Raw genomic sequence first — 22,466 nt, 5'->3', positions numbered from 1 at the left:
AATTGATCTCTCAGTGGATATTCGCTGGTTATTCAATTTCCTTGAAGGGACATTATTCATTCGATTTTTCTTTGCATAAATGTTTTGTAGATGATCCATTTATATAGCCCATACAGCCTGTTGAAGCTTGTGTCATACAAGGAACCTTTAAGCCTTACAGAGTTTCTCACTAAATTTAACTATTACATGCCTGCCATAGCGTAAGTAACTTGCGTTTATATTCTTCACACAGGATTTCTTGTTGCATTCACAAGACATGTTTAGAAAACATAATTTATGCTTACCTGATAAATTTATTTCTCTTGTAGTGTGTTCAGTCCACGGGTCATCCATTACTTATGGGATATATTCTCCTTCCCAACAGGAAGTTGCAAGAGGATCACCCAAGCAGAGCTGCTATATAGCTCCACCCCTCACATGTCATATCCAGTCATTCGACCGAAACAAGACGAGAAAGGAGAAACTATAGGGTGCAGTGGTGACTGGAGTTTTAATTAAGATTTAGAACTGCCTCAAAAAAAGACAGGGCGGGCCGTGGACTGAACACACTACAAGAGAAATAAATTTATCAGGTAAGCATAAATTATGTTTTCTCTTGTTAAGTGTGTTCAGTCCACGGGTCATCCATTACTTATGGGATACCAATACCAAAGCTAAAGTACAAGGATGATGGGAGGGACAAGGCAAGAACATTAAACAGAAGGAACCACTGCCTGTAGAACCTTTCTCCCAAAACCAGCCTCCGAAGAAGCAAAAGTGTCAAATTTGTAAAATTTTGAAAAGGTATGAAGACCAAGTTGCAGCCTTGCAAATCTGTTCAACAGAGGCCTCATTCTTAAAGGCCCAGGTGGAAGCCACAGCTCTAGTGGAATGAGCTGTAATTCTTTCAGGGGGCTGCTGTCCAGCAGTCTCATAGGCTAAACGTATTATGCTATGAAGCCAAAAAGAGAGAGAGGCGGCCAAAGCCTTTTGACCTCTCCTCTGTCCAGAATAAATGACAAACAGAGAAGAAGTTTGCCGAAAATCCTTAGTTGCCTGTAAGTAGAACTTCAGGGCACGGACTACGTCCAGATTATGCAAAAGACGTTCCTTCTTTGAAGAAGGGTTAGGACATAATGATGGAACAACAATCTCCTGATTGATATTCCTATTAGAAACAACCTTAGGTAAAAATCCAGGTTTCTATTGGGCTCCACATTGGCCTTTAAACATAATGAGCAAGCAGATTCATCTGTGTCAGACATGTTTAAACAGACTAGCAATGAAGCTATCAAGCTTGGAAATTTCTTTCAATAAGTTTACAAGCAATATAAAAAACGCTGCAGCGCTTTTAAAAACACAAAAAAACTGTCACAGTTGAAATAACAACGAACTAATACGGTTATAGCAACCAATTTTAAACAGTAAATGTATGAAATTAGCAGAGGATTGCACCCATTAGCAAAAGGATGATTAACCCCTCAATACCCAAAACGGATAATCAATTTAAGATTTAACGCTTTTCTCACAGTCAAACACACTGTCACAGGTCTGCTGTGACTGATTACCTCCCTCAATAATGAATTTTGAAGACCCCTGAGCTCTCTGGAGACGTCCTGGATCAAAGAGGAAGAAGCAGGAAGACTGTGCTAGAATTTTAACTGCGCAACAAGGCGCTAAAAAAAGGTCCCTCCCACTCATATTACAACAGTGGGAGACCTGATATAACGGTGTCTATGCAATACGTTAGCCATGTGGAAAAAAATCATGCCCAAAAAGATTTATCACCAAAGTACCTCACAAAACGAATAACATGCCAGTAAACGTTTTAAAAAACAACTTTCCAGTGTTATGCAAAGTTATCACTAAGCCTGCTACCAGTCGCTTCTACTGCAGTTAAGGCTCATACATTTATTTCAGTACTAACAGTATTTAAAGTTAAATTCTAGTCCCTAGAAAATAACTCAACTGCGCATACATTTATCAGCCTGATACCAGTCGCTACTACTGCATTAAAGGCTGTACTTACGTCATATGGGTAACAGCAGTGTTTTCATAGTCAATTCCATTCCTAGAAAATATTTTACTGCACATACCTCATTTGCGGGGGACCCCGCATGCTATTCCCTTCTCTGAAAGTACCCCACTCCTCAGAATGTGCGAGAACAGCCAGTGGATCTTAGTTACGTCTGCTAAGATCATAGAAAAAACGCAGGCAGATTCTTCTTCTAAATACTGCCTGAGAGAACAAACAGCACACTCCGGTGCTATTTTAAAATAATAAACTTTTGATTGAAGAATGTTACTCCTGTCTCCTCTCACAACCTCCTTTGTTGAGACTTGCAAGAGAATGACTGGATATGACATGTGAGGGGTGGAGCTATATAGCAGCTCTGCTTGGGTGATCCTCTTGCAACTTCCTGTTGGGAAGGAGAATATATCCCATAAGTAATGGATGACCCGTGGACTGAACACACTTAACAAGAGAAAGAGTGATTAGCCTGAACTTAACTTAATGTATGCTCAGCCCCTGAGATACTCTTCAATCATTAAACTGCATTTACTTGGTCATTAAAGTGGCAGCATAAAATATTAAGGTCCATTTATGATGTAGGTGTATACAGACAAACATAATATTATTTCACCAGACCCCATATGAGCATGTAGCCTAACATTTAAGCTTCCTTTTTTACCTTAAATCTAAGGCTTAACTCATCCTAATGATGACCTTTGCATGCGCCAGAAATTCTAAATTTCTTTACAGGAATTAACCCTACCACATTGGCTAAAGTGAAGTGCCACATATCTACCACCATTTATAAAAAGATAAAATATATATATGATCTTCTAGCAAGTATGAAGAAGAATTTCTTCTACTGAAATAATTGAGGTTCTATTCTTGTATTAGTACATCTCAGGAGTGCCCTCCAAATAAAATGTTGGTGTATTTATCTTAATATTGCCACCAATTATATTTATTAATAATTCATAACAGTCATAAAATTATCGTCAGCAATATCTCCAATTAATACAGTAGAATCTTATCAGTACACTTCAGTGAAATGTTAAATCTCTGTAGTGTACTCCAAAATAACACTATTGAGATATCTATAAATTTGACAATAAAATTATTATTAAATATCAATATTTAATCTCAATTAAAGTAATTCCTAAATTCTGACCAGTTCATCTCTATGAACACATTGATTATATTTATGCAATAACTGAATATCACTTATGGCTATATATATATATATATATTTTAATTGATTAATTCAATATTAAAGTACAAAGCAGGCTATAGAGATATCTAGATTAATAAGTATTCAATTTATATTGTCTGGTACCTCTCTATTATGGACACAACATTTCTATAAATTAACCTTAACTCAAAATTAATTGCTTATCAAATATCCCACATAAATGTTACTAGAAAAATTTATAAATAGCCAGAAAGTTTAACCAATTCAATATAGATAGCTTATTTAACAATGTTTAGTCAAAAATATAATCAAATATGTCAACACAAATCTTACCAAATCTCAATAAATCTAATAGCACTTCCAAAAAAATATAATTCAACTATCGGGCCAAAATAATCTTATGTACTTCAAATAAACAAAAAGAGATTTATATATATTATACTATCAATTCAACATATATCAATCAGTACAGTATCAACAAGTCTAATTTAGCCACAATTGTAAATGCAATTTCTAAAATATCTCACAGCACTTCGATTTAACCTATGAACATTAAAATACTAAATCCTTTCCTCTTAATAATAAATTGCTTAATGCTAGGTATGATTATTTATAGACTACACCGGTCTGTGGAATATTATATTATAACTATAAGGTGCACCTTTTATAAACACAGCTTCAATTTAACTACTGCAATTAAGACTATCTTTGATTTAAAATATAAAAAAATATAAGGACATTAAATTGCTTATACATTAACAGATACCAATATGAGAGAGGATTCCACTATTTTGCAAGGCTAACAGGTCACAGAGATATCTCTCTTTCCCAAAAAGAGTTTTCCAGTGAGGGTTCAGGGACTTTCCAAAAAGCAGGCCCAAACGGTGTAAGTCTCTTGTTTAACAAAGTGAGTCTATCCCTTCTTGCATAGTGCAGAAGTTTATATCAGTGATAAACTCCTCATTCATTCTCTAGAATCATTCCATAGAAAAATCTGAGTATGCCCTTTGAGTCTGAATTGATCTCTCAGTGGATATTCGCTGGTTATTCAATTTCCTTGAAGGGACATTATTCATTCGATTTTTCTTTGCATAAATGTTTTGTAGATGATCCATTTATATAGCCCATACAGGTTTATTTTTTATTTTTTTAAATGTATAGTTTTTCTTATTTTTAAATAACACTGCTCTGATTTTCAGACTCCTAACCAAGCCCCAAAGTTTTAGGAGAATACAAAGGTATACCTTCTCCAGCTTGAAAGAGAGAGGGAGGAGAGAGAGGGGGGCGAGAGAGGGGAGAGGGGAGAGAGAGAGGGGGCAGAGAGAGAGAGAGAGGAGGGGGAGAGAGAGGGGGGGGAGAGAGAGGAGGGGGGGAGAGAGGGGGAACGAGAGAGAGGGGAGAGAGAGAGAGAGAGAGGGGAGGGGAGAGAGAGGGGGGAGAGAGAGGGAGGAGAGAGAACCCTTCTCCCTCTCTTTAACTGAATCTGACACTGGCAGCCATTGATATATATTGATATATATCCTCTTACGGAGAACAGTCTTGATAAAGGTCCCTGTGAGGACCGAAAAGTTGACTGACTGAATTAATGAAATATTAATGAATTTTGTTTTAATTAAGTCCTGTGTGTGCCTCTTCTCTTCATGAAAGTATATATATATATATATATATATATATATTATATGTGTGTGTAATAGACATATCCTTAGTGTAATGTCAATACAAATTCCTACTTGTAATATTTTAAGAGATGTACTTTAAAATCATATTTCTATGAGGGGACTTGGTAATTATGATTCAATATTTCTAGTATCATATTAATAATTAGATTTTAGGAAATATTAAATAGTATAATTTCACCAGTACTCTGATATTATATTCTATTTTCCAGTTATCTTTATATTCCATACATACCTGCAAGTAGAATTCTGTTGGAACTAATATCATTATAGATATATATATTTGATTTTATTATTATTGACTATTTAATATATATATTTTATTTCATCATTTCACGTCTTAATAAACTTTGAGTGCATAGACTCATGTCTATGATAATATTCATAGGACAGCTTATTTAGTATGTATTCATTTCCAAACCTCAATTGTATACCAGATCTCTGAAATAAAAGACAATTTTGTTTATTCACATATTTCAAATCAATACAGCTATTTATTTATATGATATAGTATGTAACATGTGGGAGACATGAGATATATCCCTCAGAACTCACATATATATTTTTATTAGTATTCAGTATGTTAACTTGTATGAAAACTAAAGACGATTTGTTTAAACTTTAAATCTTCAAACTCTTATGCTTTCAACTTCCACAAGATGAAAATATGTCTCCCTTTTTTACCTTTAACACAGATGAGAAGTCTGGAGTTTGGGAAATAGTTACATCTCCTGAAAATTGTTCTTTGGTTCAAACTTTAGTCTCCCTCCCTACAGGAGGTCTGTTATGAACTAACTTTATTACCAACTCTTCAGGCAGGAAGTTCTTTATATGGAAGTTCAAACCCGAGAATACAATGTATAATTTATGTGGTACATATACTGTATATATATATATATATATATATATATATATATATATATATATATATATATATATATATATATAAAATATCACTCAGCAAGACACTTGAAAATTAGTAAAACACATAAACTTACATTCTGCTTACATTCTTTTGTTGTATATTGAAACATTTTCTTTTCAATGTAGTGGTGACCGAGAGGCCATAAAAAGAATTGCATATGAATTTGTTGAAATGAAAGCCAAAGAAGGGGTGATTTATGTTGAGGTCAGGTACAGCCCTCACTTTTTAGCCAACTCAAAAGTGGATCCTATACCATGGGGACAGAAAGAGTAAGTGATATTTATACATTTTTTGTCAATGCAGTTGAAAAAAAGTTCAGTTTATTGTTGATTTATTTATATATATATATATATATATATATATATATATATATATATATATATTATTTTTATTATTTTTTTCATAGATAATGTGCATTTTTTCAACATGAATTCTATTACCTTTCTAAAAATGTTTTCTTGAATTCTGAAACTTTGGAAACTCATATTTACATTCAATCACATTCAATCACTAAGTTCCATAAACTTGTATGTAGTACATTTTAGGCAATAGTGAGGGGGCAGTCTGAAGGGGCTTAGATACAAGGTGTATTAATATAATCGTGTTGGTTATGCAAAACTGAGGAATGGGTAATAAAGAGATTATTTATCTTTTTAAACAAAAGTTTTTTGGAGTAGATAGTCCCTTTAAGTATTTATTTTTCCTTACATAAATTAAGTGTGTGAGACATAAAGAGAAAGATTGACAGTCATAGCTAGGAAGCAGTGAGATACTCTTTGTGACCATAATAATTTTGAGTATCACATTTTCATTTAAAAGGGACAATCTACTTGATTTTTTTTTTATTGTTTGTCTCCTTAAGCCAAACTGACGTATATATACGTCATGCAGTACATTGCCCATCATACAGCATAATGTACGCATACGTTGCAGCATCAGGAAGCTACAACATACTATTTAATATGATTGCATTTGGCAGTGAAAAACAGTGGAATGAAATATACCAAAATGGGCTTAGCTCAATACATTGGGTTGTCTACTAAAAAAATCATATTAGTTTGTTAGGTAAATAAATAAACAAAACAATGTACTATTTCTGTTTAAATGGAGTGATAGCAAAAATGCTAAAACTTTACTGGTATTTGGAGTTTAAATGGAGCGATAGCAAAAATGCTTAAACTTTACTGGTATTTTGAACTTGTTTTCCTTAATGGGGTTAAAAGGATAGATAACACATTTACTACCAATTCCTCAGCATTATTATTATTATATTAATATAGTTTATATCCTCTAAGTTTGCCTGTTTTAAGCTCCTGCAGTCCACCTCTTATTCCCATGGAGAATGACAATGGTTATACAAGAACCAGCACTGATTGGGTAAAATGCAAGATTGTAAAAAGTACTGAGATAAGGGGCAGCCTGCAGGGGCTTAGATATGGGTAATCATAGAGGTAAAAATTATATTAATATAACTGTGTTGGTTATGCAAAACTGGGGAATGGGTAATAACAAAATGTATGCTTACCTGATAAATTTCTTTCTTTCCGTGCATGGAGAGTCGACAACGTCATTCCAATTACTAGTGGGATATTCAACTCCTGGCCAGCAGGAGGAGACAAAGAGCACCCCAGCAAAGCTGTTAATTGTAACTTCCCTTAACTATAATCCCCAGGCATTCAGCCACAGGAAAATGGAAAAAGAAGAAACACAAGGGTGAAAAGGTGTCTGGGGTTTACTCAAAAAAACTGCTGAATTATAACTAAAATAGAGGGCGGGGTCATGGACTCTCCATGCCCGGAAAGAAAGAAATTTATCAGGTAAGCATAAATTGTGTTTTCTTTCCTATGGCATGGAGAGTCCACAACGTCATTCCAATTACTAGTGGGAACCAATACCCAAGCTAGAGGACACGGAATGAACAGGGAGGGAGAACAAGGCAGGAGGACCTAAACAGAAGGACCACTGCTTGAAGAACCTTTCTCCCAAAAGAGGCATCAGCCGAGGCAAAAGTATCAAATTTGTAGAATTTGGAAAAAGTATGCAAAGAGGACCATGTTGCCGCCTTGCAAATCTGTTCCACAGAGGCTTCATTTTTGAAAGCCCAAGAAGAGGAGACAGCCCTCGTGGAATGAGCCGTAATTCTCTCAGGAGGCTGCTGTCCATCAGTCTCATAAGCAAAACGAATCATACTTCTTAACCAGAGGGAAAGAGTAGTAGAAGTGGCCTTCTGACCCTTATGCTTTCCAAAGAAAACAACAAACAGGGCAGAAGATTGCCGAATATCTTTAGTAGCTTGTAGGTAAAATTTTAGAGCACGCACATAATCCAAGGTATGCAAAAGACGTTTCTTATGAGATGAAGGATTAGTACAAATAGAAGGAACAACAATTTCCGGATTAATGTTTCGATCCGACACCACCGAAGGACCACCTTATCTGCATGAAAAATAAGGTACAGGGAATCACACTGCAAAGCTGAAAGCTCAAAAACTTTGCGAGTGAAAGAAATAGCAAGGAGAAACAAAACCTTCCAAGATAACAACTTCATATCAACAACATGCATCGGCTCAAACGGAGACTGCGGCAAAACTTTAAGGTTAAGGCTCCAAGGAGGAGCAACAGGTGGCCTGATTCTGACCAGGGCCTGAACAAAAGCTTGAACATCTGGTAAATCTGCCAGACGTTTGTGCAAGAGAATAGACAGTACTGACTGACAAACCTTTCTCCAGGCCATCCTGAAGAAACAATAAAATTTGGGGAATCCTCACCCGACTCTAGGAGAAACCTTTAGCTTTGCACCAAAAAGGTATTTATGCCATACCTTATGGTAAATCCTGCGAGTAACAGGTTTACGAGCCTGAAGCATAGTATCAATGACCGCTTCTGAAAAACCACGTCTAGACAGAAGTAGGCGTACAATTTCCAAGCAGTCAGCTTCAGAGAATCCAGATTTGGATGGAGGAATGGACCCTGAATTAGAAGGTCCTTTCTCAGAGGTAACCTCCAAGGTGGAAGAGATGACATCTTCATCAGCTCTGCAAACCAGATCCTGCAAGGCCAGACAGGAGCTATTAGAATCACAGACGCTCTCTCCAGCTTGATACAATCAATGACTCATGGAAGGAGAGCAAACGGAGGAAACAGGTATGCTAGACCGAAATCCCAAGGAACCGCCAAAGTATCTATCAGGGTGACCTGAGGATCTCTTGACCTTGAACCATTCTTTTGAAGCTTGGCGTTCTGACGAGATGCCATCAAATCCAATTCCAGAACCCCCCACCTGAGGGTTATCCTGGAGAACACTTCCGGATAGATAGCCCACTACCCGGGATGAAAAGTCTGTCTGCTCAGAAAATCCGCCTCGCAATTGTCCACTCCTGGAATGTGGATGGCAGATAGAAGACAAACGTGAGCTTCCGCCCACTGCAAAATGCAAGTCACCTCCTTCATGGCCAAGGAACTCTGAGTTCCTCCCTGGTGGTTGGTGTAAGAGCTCCATAGAAGCCACCATCAGACCAATCACCTCCATGCATTAAGCCACCACTGTTGGTTGAAAAGCAGACTGGAGAGAAAGGCAAGCAGCAAGAAGTTTGGATTTTCTGACGTCCATCAGGAAAATCTTCATGGACAAGGAATCTATGATTGTCCCTAGGAAACACTCTTGTAGTAGGAGCTAGAGAACTTTTTACAGATTCACTTTCCACCCGTGGGAATGTAGAAAAGACAACAACATCTCTGTATGGGATTTTGCTAGTTCAAAAGATGACGCCTGAAACAAGATGTCGTCTAGATAAGGCGCCACAGAAATTCCCTGGGATGTGATCACTGCCAATAGAGCTCCGATAACCTTTGTAAAAATTCTGGGAGCTGTTGCAAGACCAAACAGAAGAGCAATAAACTGGTAATGCTTGTCTAGAAAGGCAAACCTTAGAAACTGGTGATGATCTCTGTGAATGGGAATATGTAAATACGCGTCCTTCAGGTATATGGTCGTCATGAACTGACCTTCCTGAACCAATGAAAGAATGGAACCAATAGTTTTCATATTAAAGGACGGAACCCTGAGGAATTTGTTGAGATACTTTAGATCTAGGATGGGACAGAAAGTTCCCTCCTATTTGGGAACCACAAATAGATTTGAATAGAATCCTAGACCCTATTCCTCTAGAGGGACTGGTACAATAACTCCCAGGGAGTATAGGTCCTCTATGCAATTTAAGAAGGCCCCCCTCTTTACTTGAATCCTATTTTGTAACCCTGGGACACTATGTCCACAGCCCACGGATCTGGGACATCGCGTATCCAAGCCTGACGGAAAAAAAAGCCTGCCCCCAACCTGATCAAAAATGGGATCGAGGGTGGACCCTTTATGCTGATTTAGAATCAGTGGAAGGTTTCTTGTTTTGCTTTCCCTTATTCCAAGGCTGGCTGGATTTCCAAGTGGACCTGGATTGGTCTGGTTTGGAAGAAGAGGAGGAGGACTTCTGTCCCTTAAAGTTGCAAAAGGAACAAAAATTAGAAGTCTGTCGACCCTTAGATCTATTCTTCTTGTCCTGAGGTATGAAAGATCCCTTTCCACGCGTAATCTCTGAAATGATTTCCGCCAGACCAGGACCAAAGATAGTTTTACCCTTATAAGGTAAAGCGAAAAGCTTGGCCTTTGAAGATACATCAGCCAACCAAGATTTTAACCACTTAGCTCGGCAAGCTAGAACAGTGAAGCTAGATATCTTAGCTCCCAGTCTAATTACCTGCATGTTAGCATCACAGATAAAGGTATTGGCCAGTTTAAGATCTTTGATCCTATCTTGGATCTCCTCTACCGTAGTCTCTTCTGATATCAGATCAGACAGGGCATTGCACCAATAAGATGCTGCTCCCGCAACTGTGGCAATACTTTCCGCAGGTTGCCACTGTAATCCGTGATGGATGTACATCTTTTTTAAGTAAGCCTCTAGCTTCTTATCTATTGGATCCTTAAAATAACAAGTATCCTCTATAGGAATGGTAGTTCTTTTAGCTAGAGTAAAGATAGCTCCCTCTACTTAAGGCACAGTGTGCCATGAGCTCCAAATGGAGTCAACAGGGAACATCTTTTTAAAAACAGGGGAAGGGGAAAAAGGAACCTTTTTTGGCTTATCCCATTCCTGAGTTATAATTTCAGACATTTTGTCTGGAACAGGAAAAACATCCTCAGACGTTGGAGAATCATAAACTCTATTAAGTTTAGAGGACTTTTTTTGGGGTTGACAGCAACCGAAGGTTCAGAGTCGTCCAAGGTAGCTAGAACCTCCTTCAGAAGCAACCGGAGATGTTCAAGCTTAAATCGGAAATTAACTTCTTCAGATTCAGAAGATCTTTCCCCCATAGTGTCAAAGTCTGAGATCTCACCTTCAGAAGCTACTTAAGTATTCTCCTCATCAGACATTTGAGAAAGGTTGGCCAGCACAGATTTAGAGTCAGAAACCTTACTAGCAGGCAAATGTTTAGATTTCCTCTTACGCTTACCTGAATTAGGGAAAGCAGACAAAGCCACAGATAATGCAGAAGTTATCTGTGTAGCAAAATACCCTGGTAAATAAACACTCCCACGAGTTTTAGAAGGAACAGAAGGCACAGAATTAGAAGAAATTAAAGCTTGGGATGTTTGAGGAGAAAGCTGAGGGATATCCCGCACAGCATTATCCTGAGAGGCACTTGGCTCAGAAGGGAGTAACTTGTCTTTAAATTTTAAAGTTTTAGATAAGCATGAGGTGCAAAATTGCATAGGCAGGACAATTTGGGCCTCCAAACATAGTAAACATTTATCCATAGAGATAGACTATCCTGTTCTTAGCTACAGAATAACAGGTCCCACTAGAAATGACAAATTAGAATGAAAATTAAAATAAAGAAAATGAAATATCAAGTTGAAATATATCAAATTTAATTGGCCGATATCATATACATTACTGAGGGCTCAACCCCAGACAAGGTTGTCTGAGGCTCCTACCGTGACCCGAATTAATACCCCACTAGCAAGAGGAAGCTGGACACTCTGCAGCTATACTTCCCTCTTGCCAGACGATATGATCGGTGAGTAGCAAAGCCGATACACCTAGACTCAAAGCCGACACTGTTAGATTCACGAAGATCCGCTCTGTAAAACTGGAAATGTGGAAGTCACGTGAGAGGTCGGAAAAGAAACTGCGCCACTTCATAAGTGCACAAAAAGTAAAAACGGCCCAACGAAATAATAAAGTTCAAAAAACATCCTAATGCTCTTCAAGGTTAAGCTAGGCAATACATAAGGGGACAAGTAACACCCCTTAGACACCTTCAGCCAAGTAATGAGGGAAAATTAACCCTTAAGTCTCTCCTTACTGTCTCATACAAATAAAGTGCCTGAGGAGTTAAGTTTCAATGACTCATATGCCAATAAAGCTGCCCCAAAAATGTACCCATAAACCAGACAGGATAGCTATGTCCCAGAAAGTGATCCACTTGAGGGTTAACCTCTGAAGTGCTGTCCTTCAGTACCTGAAAAAGGTAAAGGCACTTACCTGTTGATCCAACTGCAGGGCAGATAGCAGCTACTTAGGTGTGACAGGCACTGCACTCCCTGTCATGGACCTGTAGTAAAAGAAAGAACAGAGTAACCAACCCTGGCTTTCTGCAAAGGTGTAGCAAACTTGTTAGAAGTAAAGCAAAGACTACCGCGCCGCTTTCTAACTCTAAACTCTAAAGCCACCACTACTCTTACTAAAGAGATTGACGGGGAAACAGCTAGACCCCAATCTTTGCTTGCAGGGAAAAGTACCCATAAAAGGATTAAATATCTTCATACACCATCTTCGCACACCCTCCCTTGACAGAGGCAAAGAGAATGACTGGGGATTATTAGTAAGGGAAGTTATACTTAACAGCTTTGCTGGGGTGCTCTTTGCCTCCTCCTATTGGCTAGGAGTTGAATATCCAACTAGTAATTGGAATGACGTTGTGGACTCTCCATGCCATAGGAAAGAAAAAGGGATTATCTATCTTTTTAAATAATAACAATTTTCAAGTAGACTGTCCCTTTAATCTTTTGTATTTTACATTTTTTATGGAGAATGAACATATTCCTTAGATAAATCTATAGACATCTCCTTGACCACTTTATTGGTTTCCTTGGTACAGTGATGGAAAATGTCAATGTCTAGTCAGCCCTGAGGTCATTAAACCAATTACCTTGACCTTTGCATGTAGACAGGAAATTGTCTTTGGGCATTGGTGGTTGTGTGCAACAAAGTCCCTAATCATTGGTGTCTGTGTATTTGAATGAACTTACCTTGAAATATATGTCCCACACTGTCCTTGAGTTACATGCCCAGCCTATGCACATATTCTACTGCGCTTCTAAATGCATTGTTTATGACAACTGCTATATATATATGTGTGTGTATATAACGTGTGCAATTTATATTTGCTAACATTTTTTTATTTTAACTAATGTTATATATTTCACAGATACAGTCATTTCAGTGTAGCGGCATTATTATATTGTGATGTCAACAGAGCAGTGGGCCTTTCATTTACAGGTCCCTATCAATTGCCCCCTCTCTTATCCTCCATTTCCTGTTGTAATATGGATGTAATATGGATGCATGTTCTCCTTGTCTCTCCCCAGGGGTGACCTCACACCAGATGAAGTAGTTGACCTTGTTAATCAGGGATTGCGGGAAGGCGAAAGAGATTTCAACATTAAAGCCAGGTCTATTCTATGCTGCATGCGGCACATGCCAAGTAATGTATTACAGCTCCCCCACTGCTCTGCTTCATCTTACACACAATAAGGGTTATATTAGTCAAAATGTCACAGCAAACCAATCAGGGTTATTGTCACTGAAAAATAAAGCAGTGTTGAGATGTCTTAGCTTGTTTCAGTAGAGCTCAGTGTGTAAATTCATGCATCTTAAAGGGACATTAAACACTAAATACATGCTAGATAGAATGATGCATTTAAAGAAAAGATTAGTCCATGACTAACGTAGATGTATTTTTTAAAGTTTCATTAGTTGTTTAAAAAGTGACAAAATAAGTGTAAAGTTTTAGTGTCTATAAAACACTGGGAGCTGCCATGTTGTAACTTGTGTTACCTTCTCTGCTGTGGCCAATTAGGGACCATTATAAATAGGTCACTAGAGTGTGCAGCCAATGGTTGTGCTGGATTTAACAGTGTTCCGCACTTCCATTTCTAACAGGAACTGAAAAGCTCACAATTTCAGAATGGAATTACAGGCAAAGAGGACAAAATAAATAATGAAAGTATATTGCATAGTTGTTTTATATATACAATTTATAATTTTATATTACCTTCTCAAAGTGTTTAATGTCCCTTTAATGTTCTAATTGTTAGCTCTGTAGAGTTCAGCAAGTGTGCCGATTTGTTTGTCTATGATTAGAATTGTGGTCTTGCAATACTACTATGATGCCTCAAGTAAAATAGCCAGTCAAGGTGTGCAACAATGTGTGTTATATATGTCAGTGACTATTCAGAAGATACAATCTGTCTGTAGGCAGTTTTATATGATGCATATAACATTCAGTGTAATTTTCTACCCTATATCACCATTCAATACTTTCTAGATAAGTTGAAATATAACAGATTAAACAGAGAGTTTTTTACTGAATGAATAGCATGTATGGGAAATGGGGAGAAAGGAGTTAGAAAAAGAAGCAGTAGTGGGGATTGAGGAAGGAGGGAGGCAGGTAGCTGTGATTAGGGAAGCGTTTATTTGTGCAGGGAGAGATAAAGGGGAAACTGTAGTGAGAGGGAGATAAACTTCCATTGAAGGGAAGGAGAGACAGAGGAGTAATTATAAGGAGGAAAGCAAAAGAGAGACAAAGAACTGTAAAAGGGCTTGATGAGAGACATATAGACAGACAGATAGATAGATAGATAGATAGACAGACAGACGGACATATAGAGAGATAGATAGATAGATAGACAGACGGACATATATAGAGAGAGATAGATAGATAGATAGATAGATAGATACAAGGAGAGTTGATTATCGTATATATATATATATATAAGAGATATTGAAGTGAACTCCCTGTGCATTTTAGGGGTCACAGGAATTACAATTGAAATATAGGTGCAATTAGTGCAGTGGAAACTACATTGTCTGTGTTTGGATATCATTAATTTATGTTTTATATTTCTTTGTTCTAATTATACCTAATGTCCGAGTTTTGTCTAAATTAAATGTATCGAATGACATTTAAAAAGGATACTAAACCCACATTTTTTTCTTTCATGATTCAGATAGAGCATGCAATTTTAAGCAACATTCTTATTTACTCCTATTATCAATTTTCTTCTTCTATTATTAACCTTATTTAAAAAGCAGTAATGTAAGCTTATGAGTCGGCTCATTTTTGGTTCAGCAGCTGGGTAGTGCTTGCTGATTTGTGGCTACACCGGCTCGGCACTATCTAGTAGCACTGGCATACAGGAGAGGTGGATGAAGCCTACTCAAAACTCACCCGCCTGGGAATCATAGGGATTCAATCAAGAAGAACTGTAACGGTCACAAACATCGGGCCAACGCACATTTCACCCCTTTTAATGATATCCGGGGCTTCTTCTGGGCTGACAGTTTTAAACCTTGTCTATTCATTCCTTAGTGCATGGGGCACTATGTCCATTTTAGGTATTCGAAAATGGGCATTAATCAGTATAGTGGGAATGTGTGCTTGTTGGCTTATATATTAGTGTAAAAGTGTTTATTAGAACTTTTCAAGCAGGTAACGTTTCTATCTGTTTTGTGCCCTTGTTTCATAAAGTCATCCAATATGGCAAAGAAATGTCAGCGTGTGTTGCTCATGCACTAAACCAGTGTTACATTCATAGGGTTTATCAAGTCCATTTATCGAGCTGTGGAATTTGACAAGTAAAAAAATGTCCCTGTAAATGTGTGTTTAAACATTGATAATTTGGAAAGATAACTGGCACATATTAAAGGGACATGAAACCCAAAATTATTCTTTCATAATTCAGATAGAACATGTAATTTCCATATTAATGGGAGGAGAGTCCACTGCTTCATTAATTACTTGTAGGAATTAAGAACCTGGCCACCAGGAGGAGGCAAAGACACCCCAGCCAAAGGCTTAAATACTCATCCCACTTCCCTCAACACCCCCAGTCTTTCTTTGCCTTTCGTCACAGGAGGTTGGCAGAGAAGTGTAGGAAGATTCGGAGTAGTCTTTTATGGAGGGTAGTACTCTTCGCAATGGGACTGGAGTTTTAAGTAGTCCTGTCAGCCTCTCAGTGAGAGCATGGGTGACAGAGTCCAGAGATGCAGGGAGTGTCTTCTCTGCGAAACCATCCCGACTCAGATTAACAGCTCCATAAGCAATCAGCGTTGACGAGTTTAGCTGCCTGCTTTCTGCTCTCAGGTCCATGTCAGAAGCGATGCTACTAACCTGTCACACTTGAAAGGCGGTGTTCCTGATTCAAGGCATAGATTCTGGTAAGATCGTATCATTTTTTTATACATGTATGATAACGCTAGAAGACAGGGTGACAGTGTGACTCCTTTTATCTGTATAGAATCAAGGGTTAATATCTCCTGAGGGGGATTATTGAACAGGGGGGAATAATCTTATATTGTTTATTTGATTGTATGCTGCTTTATGTGTGAGATGTTATTGGCTCATAGGCTGTTATGTAATATACAGGTTTCACTTTCACTTTGAAAGCCATGCAGCTTACAAGCTTGGTGTGCTTTTTCTCATAGCAGGGACGGTCCTGCATTGTGCACCATATGATTCTTCCCTCTTTCCTGACTGTGTGTCTATCAGAGAGGAGTCCTAACTCTCTGTACTGTCTGGGTCATGGGAGGTGGTGAGTGCCACAGCCATTGGGATATAAAGGTGCATTTTTTTTTAATAAAATAATGTTTTATTTCTAAAGTTCTCCGGTTATTGCACTAGCGATGGAGGATTCTGTTACTTATAGAGCACGCCCTCTATTCCTAAAGAGTAATTCTTGTTTATAATGTGAGGCCTTAGTACCGCCCCCTCAATTATGTTCCATATGCCTTGATAATGTGATAATATCAAACATGTTTGATACCACTGAGCCATCCACCTCTGAGGAGTTGTCGTCCAGTGAGGTGCGTACCCTACATGCTTATCTCTATACACATGCAGTTTCCCGTAGCATTGCTGATCCTCCATCTGGAGGGGGCCATTTTTTCACCAGATGTTACTACAAAGCTCAGACGGTGGTGTCTGCGGCCTTTAATGCTTTACCTCGCCCTGCTAAGTGCAAGTGAAAGGTTACATATTGCACTCCTTCCCAGAGTACATCAGATAATTTATTGGATTCAACTGATAGGGTTATCAGAAGATGAAGTTCTTTCTGAGACTTCAGAGTATGAACACATTCTGGGTTGGAGTCTGTTGCCTCTAAACCTGCGGCTGCGGAGGAACCAGACTTTAGTTTTAGGAATTTTTGCTTTCTTCTAAAGGAAGTTTTTTGGCGAATTCAGTGGTTCCAGAGGCCAAATTGCCTGAGAAACCTTTCATCCCTAAATTGGATAGCGTTTGAGGACAGGGTGGTACCTTTTCCTTCCCTGCTTCTGTTAGACGGAGAACATTATTAAGAATGAAAGGGACTGGATTGTTCCTCTCGTTCCCGGTCCTGGACTCTCAATGGAGTTGTGAGGTTCCGTCCCTAAAAGGGATGGCACTATCTTTACCCTTGCTAATTACTATCCCTTTTGAGGATAGCTCTTCGTTTTAAGAGCCCATGGATAAAGGATGGAAACCCCTCGACGTTACTCAGAAAGGTTTACGGCCTTGAGGGTTGCTAATTGTTTTATCTGTGATGCTATTAGGCAGATTATTCGCCTAAATGTTATGGCTTCAGCCTTTTCTGTTAAGGCACGTCGGGCTCTGGCTGAAGTCATGGTCTGCCGATATGACTTCTAAGTCTAGACTTCTTCCCTCCCCTTTAAGGAAATGATTTTGTTTGGTCCATGCCTGGACTCAATTATCTCCAAGGTCACAGGGGGCAAGGGTGCCCTTCTACCGCAAGAGAATATGAACTAGTCTAAGGGACCATTTTCGTTCTTTTTGTTTTGATAAAGCCCATGTCAGCAGTCCTCCGCTAAGCCTGAGAAAACCAAGAGCTCTTGGAAGCCAGCTCAGTCCTGGAATAAATCCAAGCAGAGCAAGAAGCCCGCCGAGTCTAAGTTGGCATGAAAGGGCGGTCCCCGTCTTCTTCTGGAATGTGTAGTGGGCAAACTGTCCTTTTTTTCAGTTGCTTGGTTCAGGGACGTGCAGGATCCATGGATCCTGGAGGTCATAGCTCAGGGTCACAAGAAAGGTTTCAAGTCTCAGCCACCCAAGGGCAGTTCCTTCTCGCTCCTGTCTTCCTGACCAGAAAGGAGGGAAGCCTTTCTGGGGTGCATACGGGATCTGTCCTTTGATTAGTTATTGTCCCGGTGCCTATCGCAGTGAGAGGTTTGGGATACTATTCAAACCTTTTATCGTGGTTCCAAAGAAGGAGGGAACTTTCCATTCAATTTGGACCTGAAGTGCTTAAACAAGTTTTTAAATTTCCCCTCGTTCAAGAGGGAGACAATAGGTCCATTCTTCCCCTCATTAGAGAAGGGCAGTTCATCACCACGATAGATCTGAAGGATGCTCCCTTCACATACCAATCCTCCAGGACCAGTTCCTAGGGTTTGCGTTACTGGACCAGCACTTCCAGTTTATTGATCTTCTGATTGGTCTAGCTGGTATAGTGGTGAGCATAACTGCCTTCCAAGTAGTTGACCCGGGTTTGATTCCCATCCAAGGCAGCATTCTCCAAGAAGTTTTTCGGAGAGTGGACCATTCGGAATCTCTCCTCTGTCTTCTTTGATCCCATGGATGAAAGATAAATCTAGAGAGAGTTCTCTTGTATTGAGTACCAGGGTGGAATTCCCAGGTACTATAGTAGACATGAGAATCTTCTAACAGACCAGATACGTTGCAGGCTAGCTTCAACATGTCTTGCGCTCCAGACCTCCTTAAGGCCATCTGTGGCTCTGTGTATGGAGGTCATTGGTCTTATGGTGTCCAGCATGGACATCATTTCCTTTGTCAGGTTTCATCTCAGACTGTTGTAACTGTGCATGCTGAAGCAGTGGAACGGCGATCATTTGGATCTGTCTCAACAGATTTCTCTGGACAACCAATCGAGAGAATTGCTCTCTGGTGTTTTTTTCCAGGTCACTTGTCCCAAGGGATGTCTGTCTCAAGACGATCCTGGGTGATTGTGACTATGGTTGTGAGTCTGTCAGGATGGGGAGCTGTTTGGGGTGCCAGGAAGGCACAGGGCCTATGGACTCAGGAGGAAAAGCTACTTCCTGTTCGCATTTTGGATCTTCGGGCAATATACAATGCTCTGAAGGCTTAGCCTTTGCTGGGTTCATCCCGGTTTATCAGATTTCAATCAGACAATATATCCTTGGTGGCTTACATTAACCATCAGGGGGAGCGAGAAGCTTCCTAGCTATGAGGGAAGTATCTCGGATCTGGAGTGGGCGGAGACCCACATTTGTTCGCTGTCAGCAATCCACATTCCGGGTGTGGACAACTGGGAAGCAGATTTCCTCAGCAGACAATACTTTAATCTGGGGATTGGTCTCTCCATCCTGAGTGTTTGCGGAAATTTGCAAGAGGAAGTTCTTATGACGTCTCATTACCAGGTTACCCAGTTATGGGTCGAGGTACAGGGATCCTCAGGCGGAGCTAACAGATGCATTAGCGGGGCCTTGGAGGTTTAATCTAATTTATCTTTTAAGGCTGTTACCACTACTTCCTAGTGTAGTGGCTCGTATCAAGCAGGCGTCAGTGATACTGATTGCTCCATCTTGGCCGCGAAGGATAGGGTTCGCTGACTAGTGGGCATGTTGTTATCTCCTCCGTGGAAGTTACCTTGTCGCAGGGATCTGCTGACCAAGGTCTCTTTGTTCATCTATGTATAGATCTCTGAGGCTGACTGTGTGGAGATTGAACGCTTAGTCCTAGCCAAGAGAGGGTTTCTGAGAGTGTTATTTTTACTCTCATTCAAGCTTGCAGCTGGTTGCTCGTCGCATCTATCATAAGGTGTGGAGGACCTACTTATTCTGTTCTCCAGGATGAACTGGAGAAGAGCTTTCTGCAAGTCCCCTGAGGGGACAGATTTCGGCCCTGTCTGTCTTACTGAGTTCGCTGAGCTTCCTGATGTGCAGTCACGTGTTAAAGCTCTGCTAGGATAAGACCTGTGTTTAGATCTATTGCTTTTCCTTGGAGTTTAAATCTTGTTCTTTAGGTTTGCATGGGCTCCGTTGGAGCCTATGCATGAAGTAGACATTAAATTATTGTCTTCGAAGGTTCCTTTTCTAAGGGCTCTTGCTTTGGTGCACAGAGTATCTTTGATTACTGCCTTGCAATGCGTACCTCCTTATCTGGCTTTTCATACTGATAAGGCTGTTTTACGAACCAAGTTAGGGTTTCTTCCTAAGATTGTGGTTCCTTTCAACGTAATTCTGGATGTGGTTTGTGCCTTGAAGTACTATCTTCAGACCATGTAGGAATTAAGACAAACTTCTTTCGCTGTTTGTTCTTTTTCCAGGAAGCGTGGGTGTCAGAGGGCCTCTTCGACTTCCTTATCTTTTTGGCTGAGGAGTGTCTTCCGTTTCGCATCATTCAACTAGAGCTGTGGCCTCTTCTTGGGCCTTTAAGAACAAGGCTTCTATGGAGCAGATTTGAAAGACGGCTACTTGGTCTTTACATACTTTTGCAACATTTTACAAATTTGATGTTTTTGCTTCGGCAGAAGCAGCGTTTGGGAGAAGGGTTCTGCAGGCTGTGGTGCCCTCAGTTTAGGGTCCGCCTCCTTTTACCCTCCCGTTTTTTTCATTTAGTGTCCTCTAGAGCTTGGGTATTTGTTCCCAAAAGTAATGAATGAAGCAGTGGACTCTCCTCCCATTAAGATGGAAAACATAAATTATGCTTACCTGATAATTTTAAGCAACTTTCTAATTTACTCCTATTATCAAATGTTCTTTATTCTCTTGGTATCTTTATTTGAAATGCAAGAATGTAATTTTAGATGCCGGCCCATTTTTGGTGAACAACCTAGGTTGTCCTTGCTGATTGGTGGATAAATTCATCCACCAATCAAAAACCGCTGTCCAGAGTTCTGAACCAAGAAAAAAGCTTAGATGCCTTCTTTTTCATATAAAGATAGAAAGAGAACGAAGAAAAATTGATAATAGGAGTAAATTAGAAAGTTGCTTAAAATTGCATGCTCTGTCTGAATCATGAAAGAAAATTTTTGGGTTCACTGTCCCTTCAAGTATTGTGATCAAATCACCATAGAAAAAGGATTCACATCCATTAACATGCTGATAATGATCCATAATAGATTCTGATCAACTCCTAAATATTTAGAACTGTTTAAGTATTTAGAACTGTTGTTTTCTTAACCAAAGCTGCATCCTCCAGTCCCTTTAAACTAAATTGAATGTTGTCTAGGTTATCTTCTTTTCAGAGACAAGTTAGGGCTACATAAATGAGCTTCTTTACATGTAAATGACCATTAAACAGCTGGCTATAACTAAAGTAGCAGGTTATTACTCACCACACTATTGTTTTCCCTCCTGCAGCTCTCTTTAAATCTGTCCTCTTATTTTAACTCATTACAGAATCAAGTTGCTAAAGCTCTGCGTTTTATACTGGGCGCCGCCATCTTGTACAGAAGCAGTGCACTTTCACAGATCTGTGACCGCTGTACCTTGCACTTCAGTTTAGCTCACATAATACAAAGCAGAAGTGTCATAGTCTTGCAGTTTTTTGCACAGTTTAATTAAAAGTTACATAACAAATATAAGCTCCAACATGGCGGCCTAGTGTGAAGATGCAGAGTTTCACTAACTGATACTTGTAAGGGGTTAAACTAATAGAAGGATTCTTAATTCCACACAACACACTCTTTTTTATCTGAAAAGTAGGCAAAATAAATTACAAAAATGCATTGCAGAATTTCACTACACATATTTAACCTTGTATTGTTATTTACAGTCTGAATTTAACATCATTTGTTCTGAACTGTATAAAGCACAGATACAAATTCCCTTCTTCTTGTTTCTAACAAAAAAGACGGGTGCTTGACTGAACAATGACTCCTATAGAAATCCCTTTGAAATTATAGTAAATCGGAGAAACGATATATATAAGCTAAGGATCATGAGGATTTAAGGAAAACCAAATGTTTAGACGTGTGCAGATGCTTCTTATCTGGAACGAAACTAGGGTGGAAACATAACATTCTAGCAAAAAACATCTGGCCTGAAAAACAAAAACTCATAAAGGTTCAAAGTGTCCAAAATATTGAATTGGATTTATAAGACCAAATCATAATGATCTCTTTACACAGTATGGTGCCAGGATATCACGCAAACATGAGGTAGTCACCACGTAAACAGGATCTATTTTACAATTGGAGGATACCGACCCTGTAAAGCTACTGGTATTTTTCCTCATTTTTAAACTTCTAGAAGGCTTTGCGTGGCATCTGTGACCATACCCCTCTGTGTCTTGAGACATCTAAGAATTAGAGTAGAGCAGTATGTCGTGAGGCAGGCAAGGATAGCTAGTGTGTAGCAAAATAGTTTGT

At 39.1% G+C, this 22,466-nt stretch overlaps 1 protein-coding gene across 1 annotated transcript in view; it reads left to right on the top strand.

The window, feature by feature from the left end:
- Positions 1-22,466, top strand: part of ADA (adenosine deaminase) — a 244,422-nt gene that overhangs the window by 127,785 nt on the left and 94,171 nt on the right. The window contains exons 4-5 of the mRNA XM_053719921.1: positions 5,909-6,052; positions 13,431-13,546. Coding sequence (XP_053575896.1) covers positions 5,909-6,052; positions 13,431-13,546 — 260 coding nt within the window. The remainder of the gene's footprint in view (positions 1-5,908; positions 6,053-13,430; positions 13,547-22,466) is intronic.

Source organism: Bombina bombina, chromosome 1 (genome assembly GCF_027579735.1).
Source record: "Bombina bombina isolate aBomBom1 chromosome 1, aBomBom1.pri, whole genome shotgun sequence".
NCBI classification, from domain to species: Eukaryota; Metazoa; Chordata; class Amphibia; order Anura; family Bombinatoridae; genus Bombina; species Bombina bombina.
The sequence above is the reverse complement of the archived record's forward strand: the minus strand, read 5'-3'. Positions and strand labels throughout refer to the sequence as shown.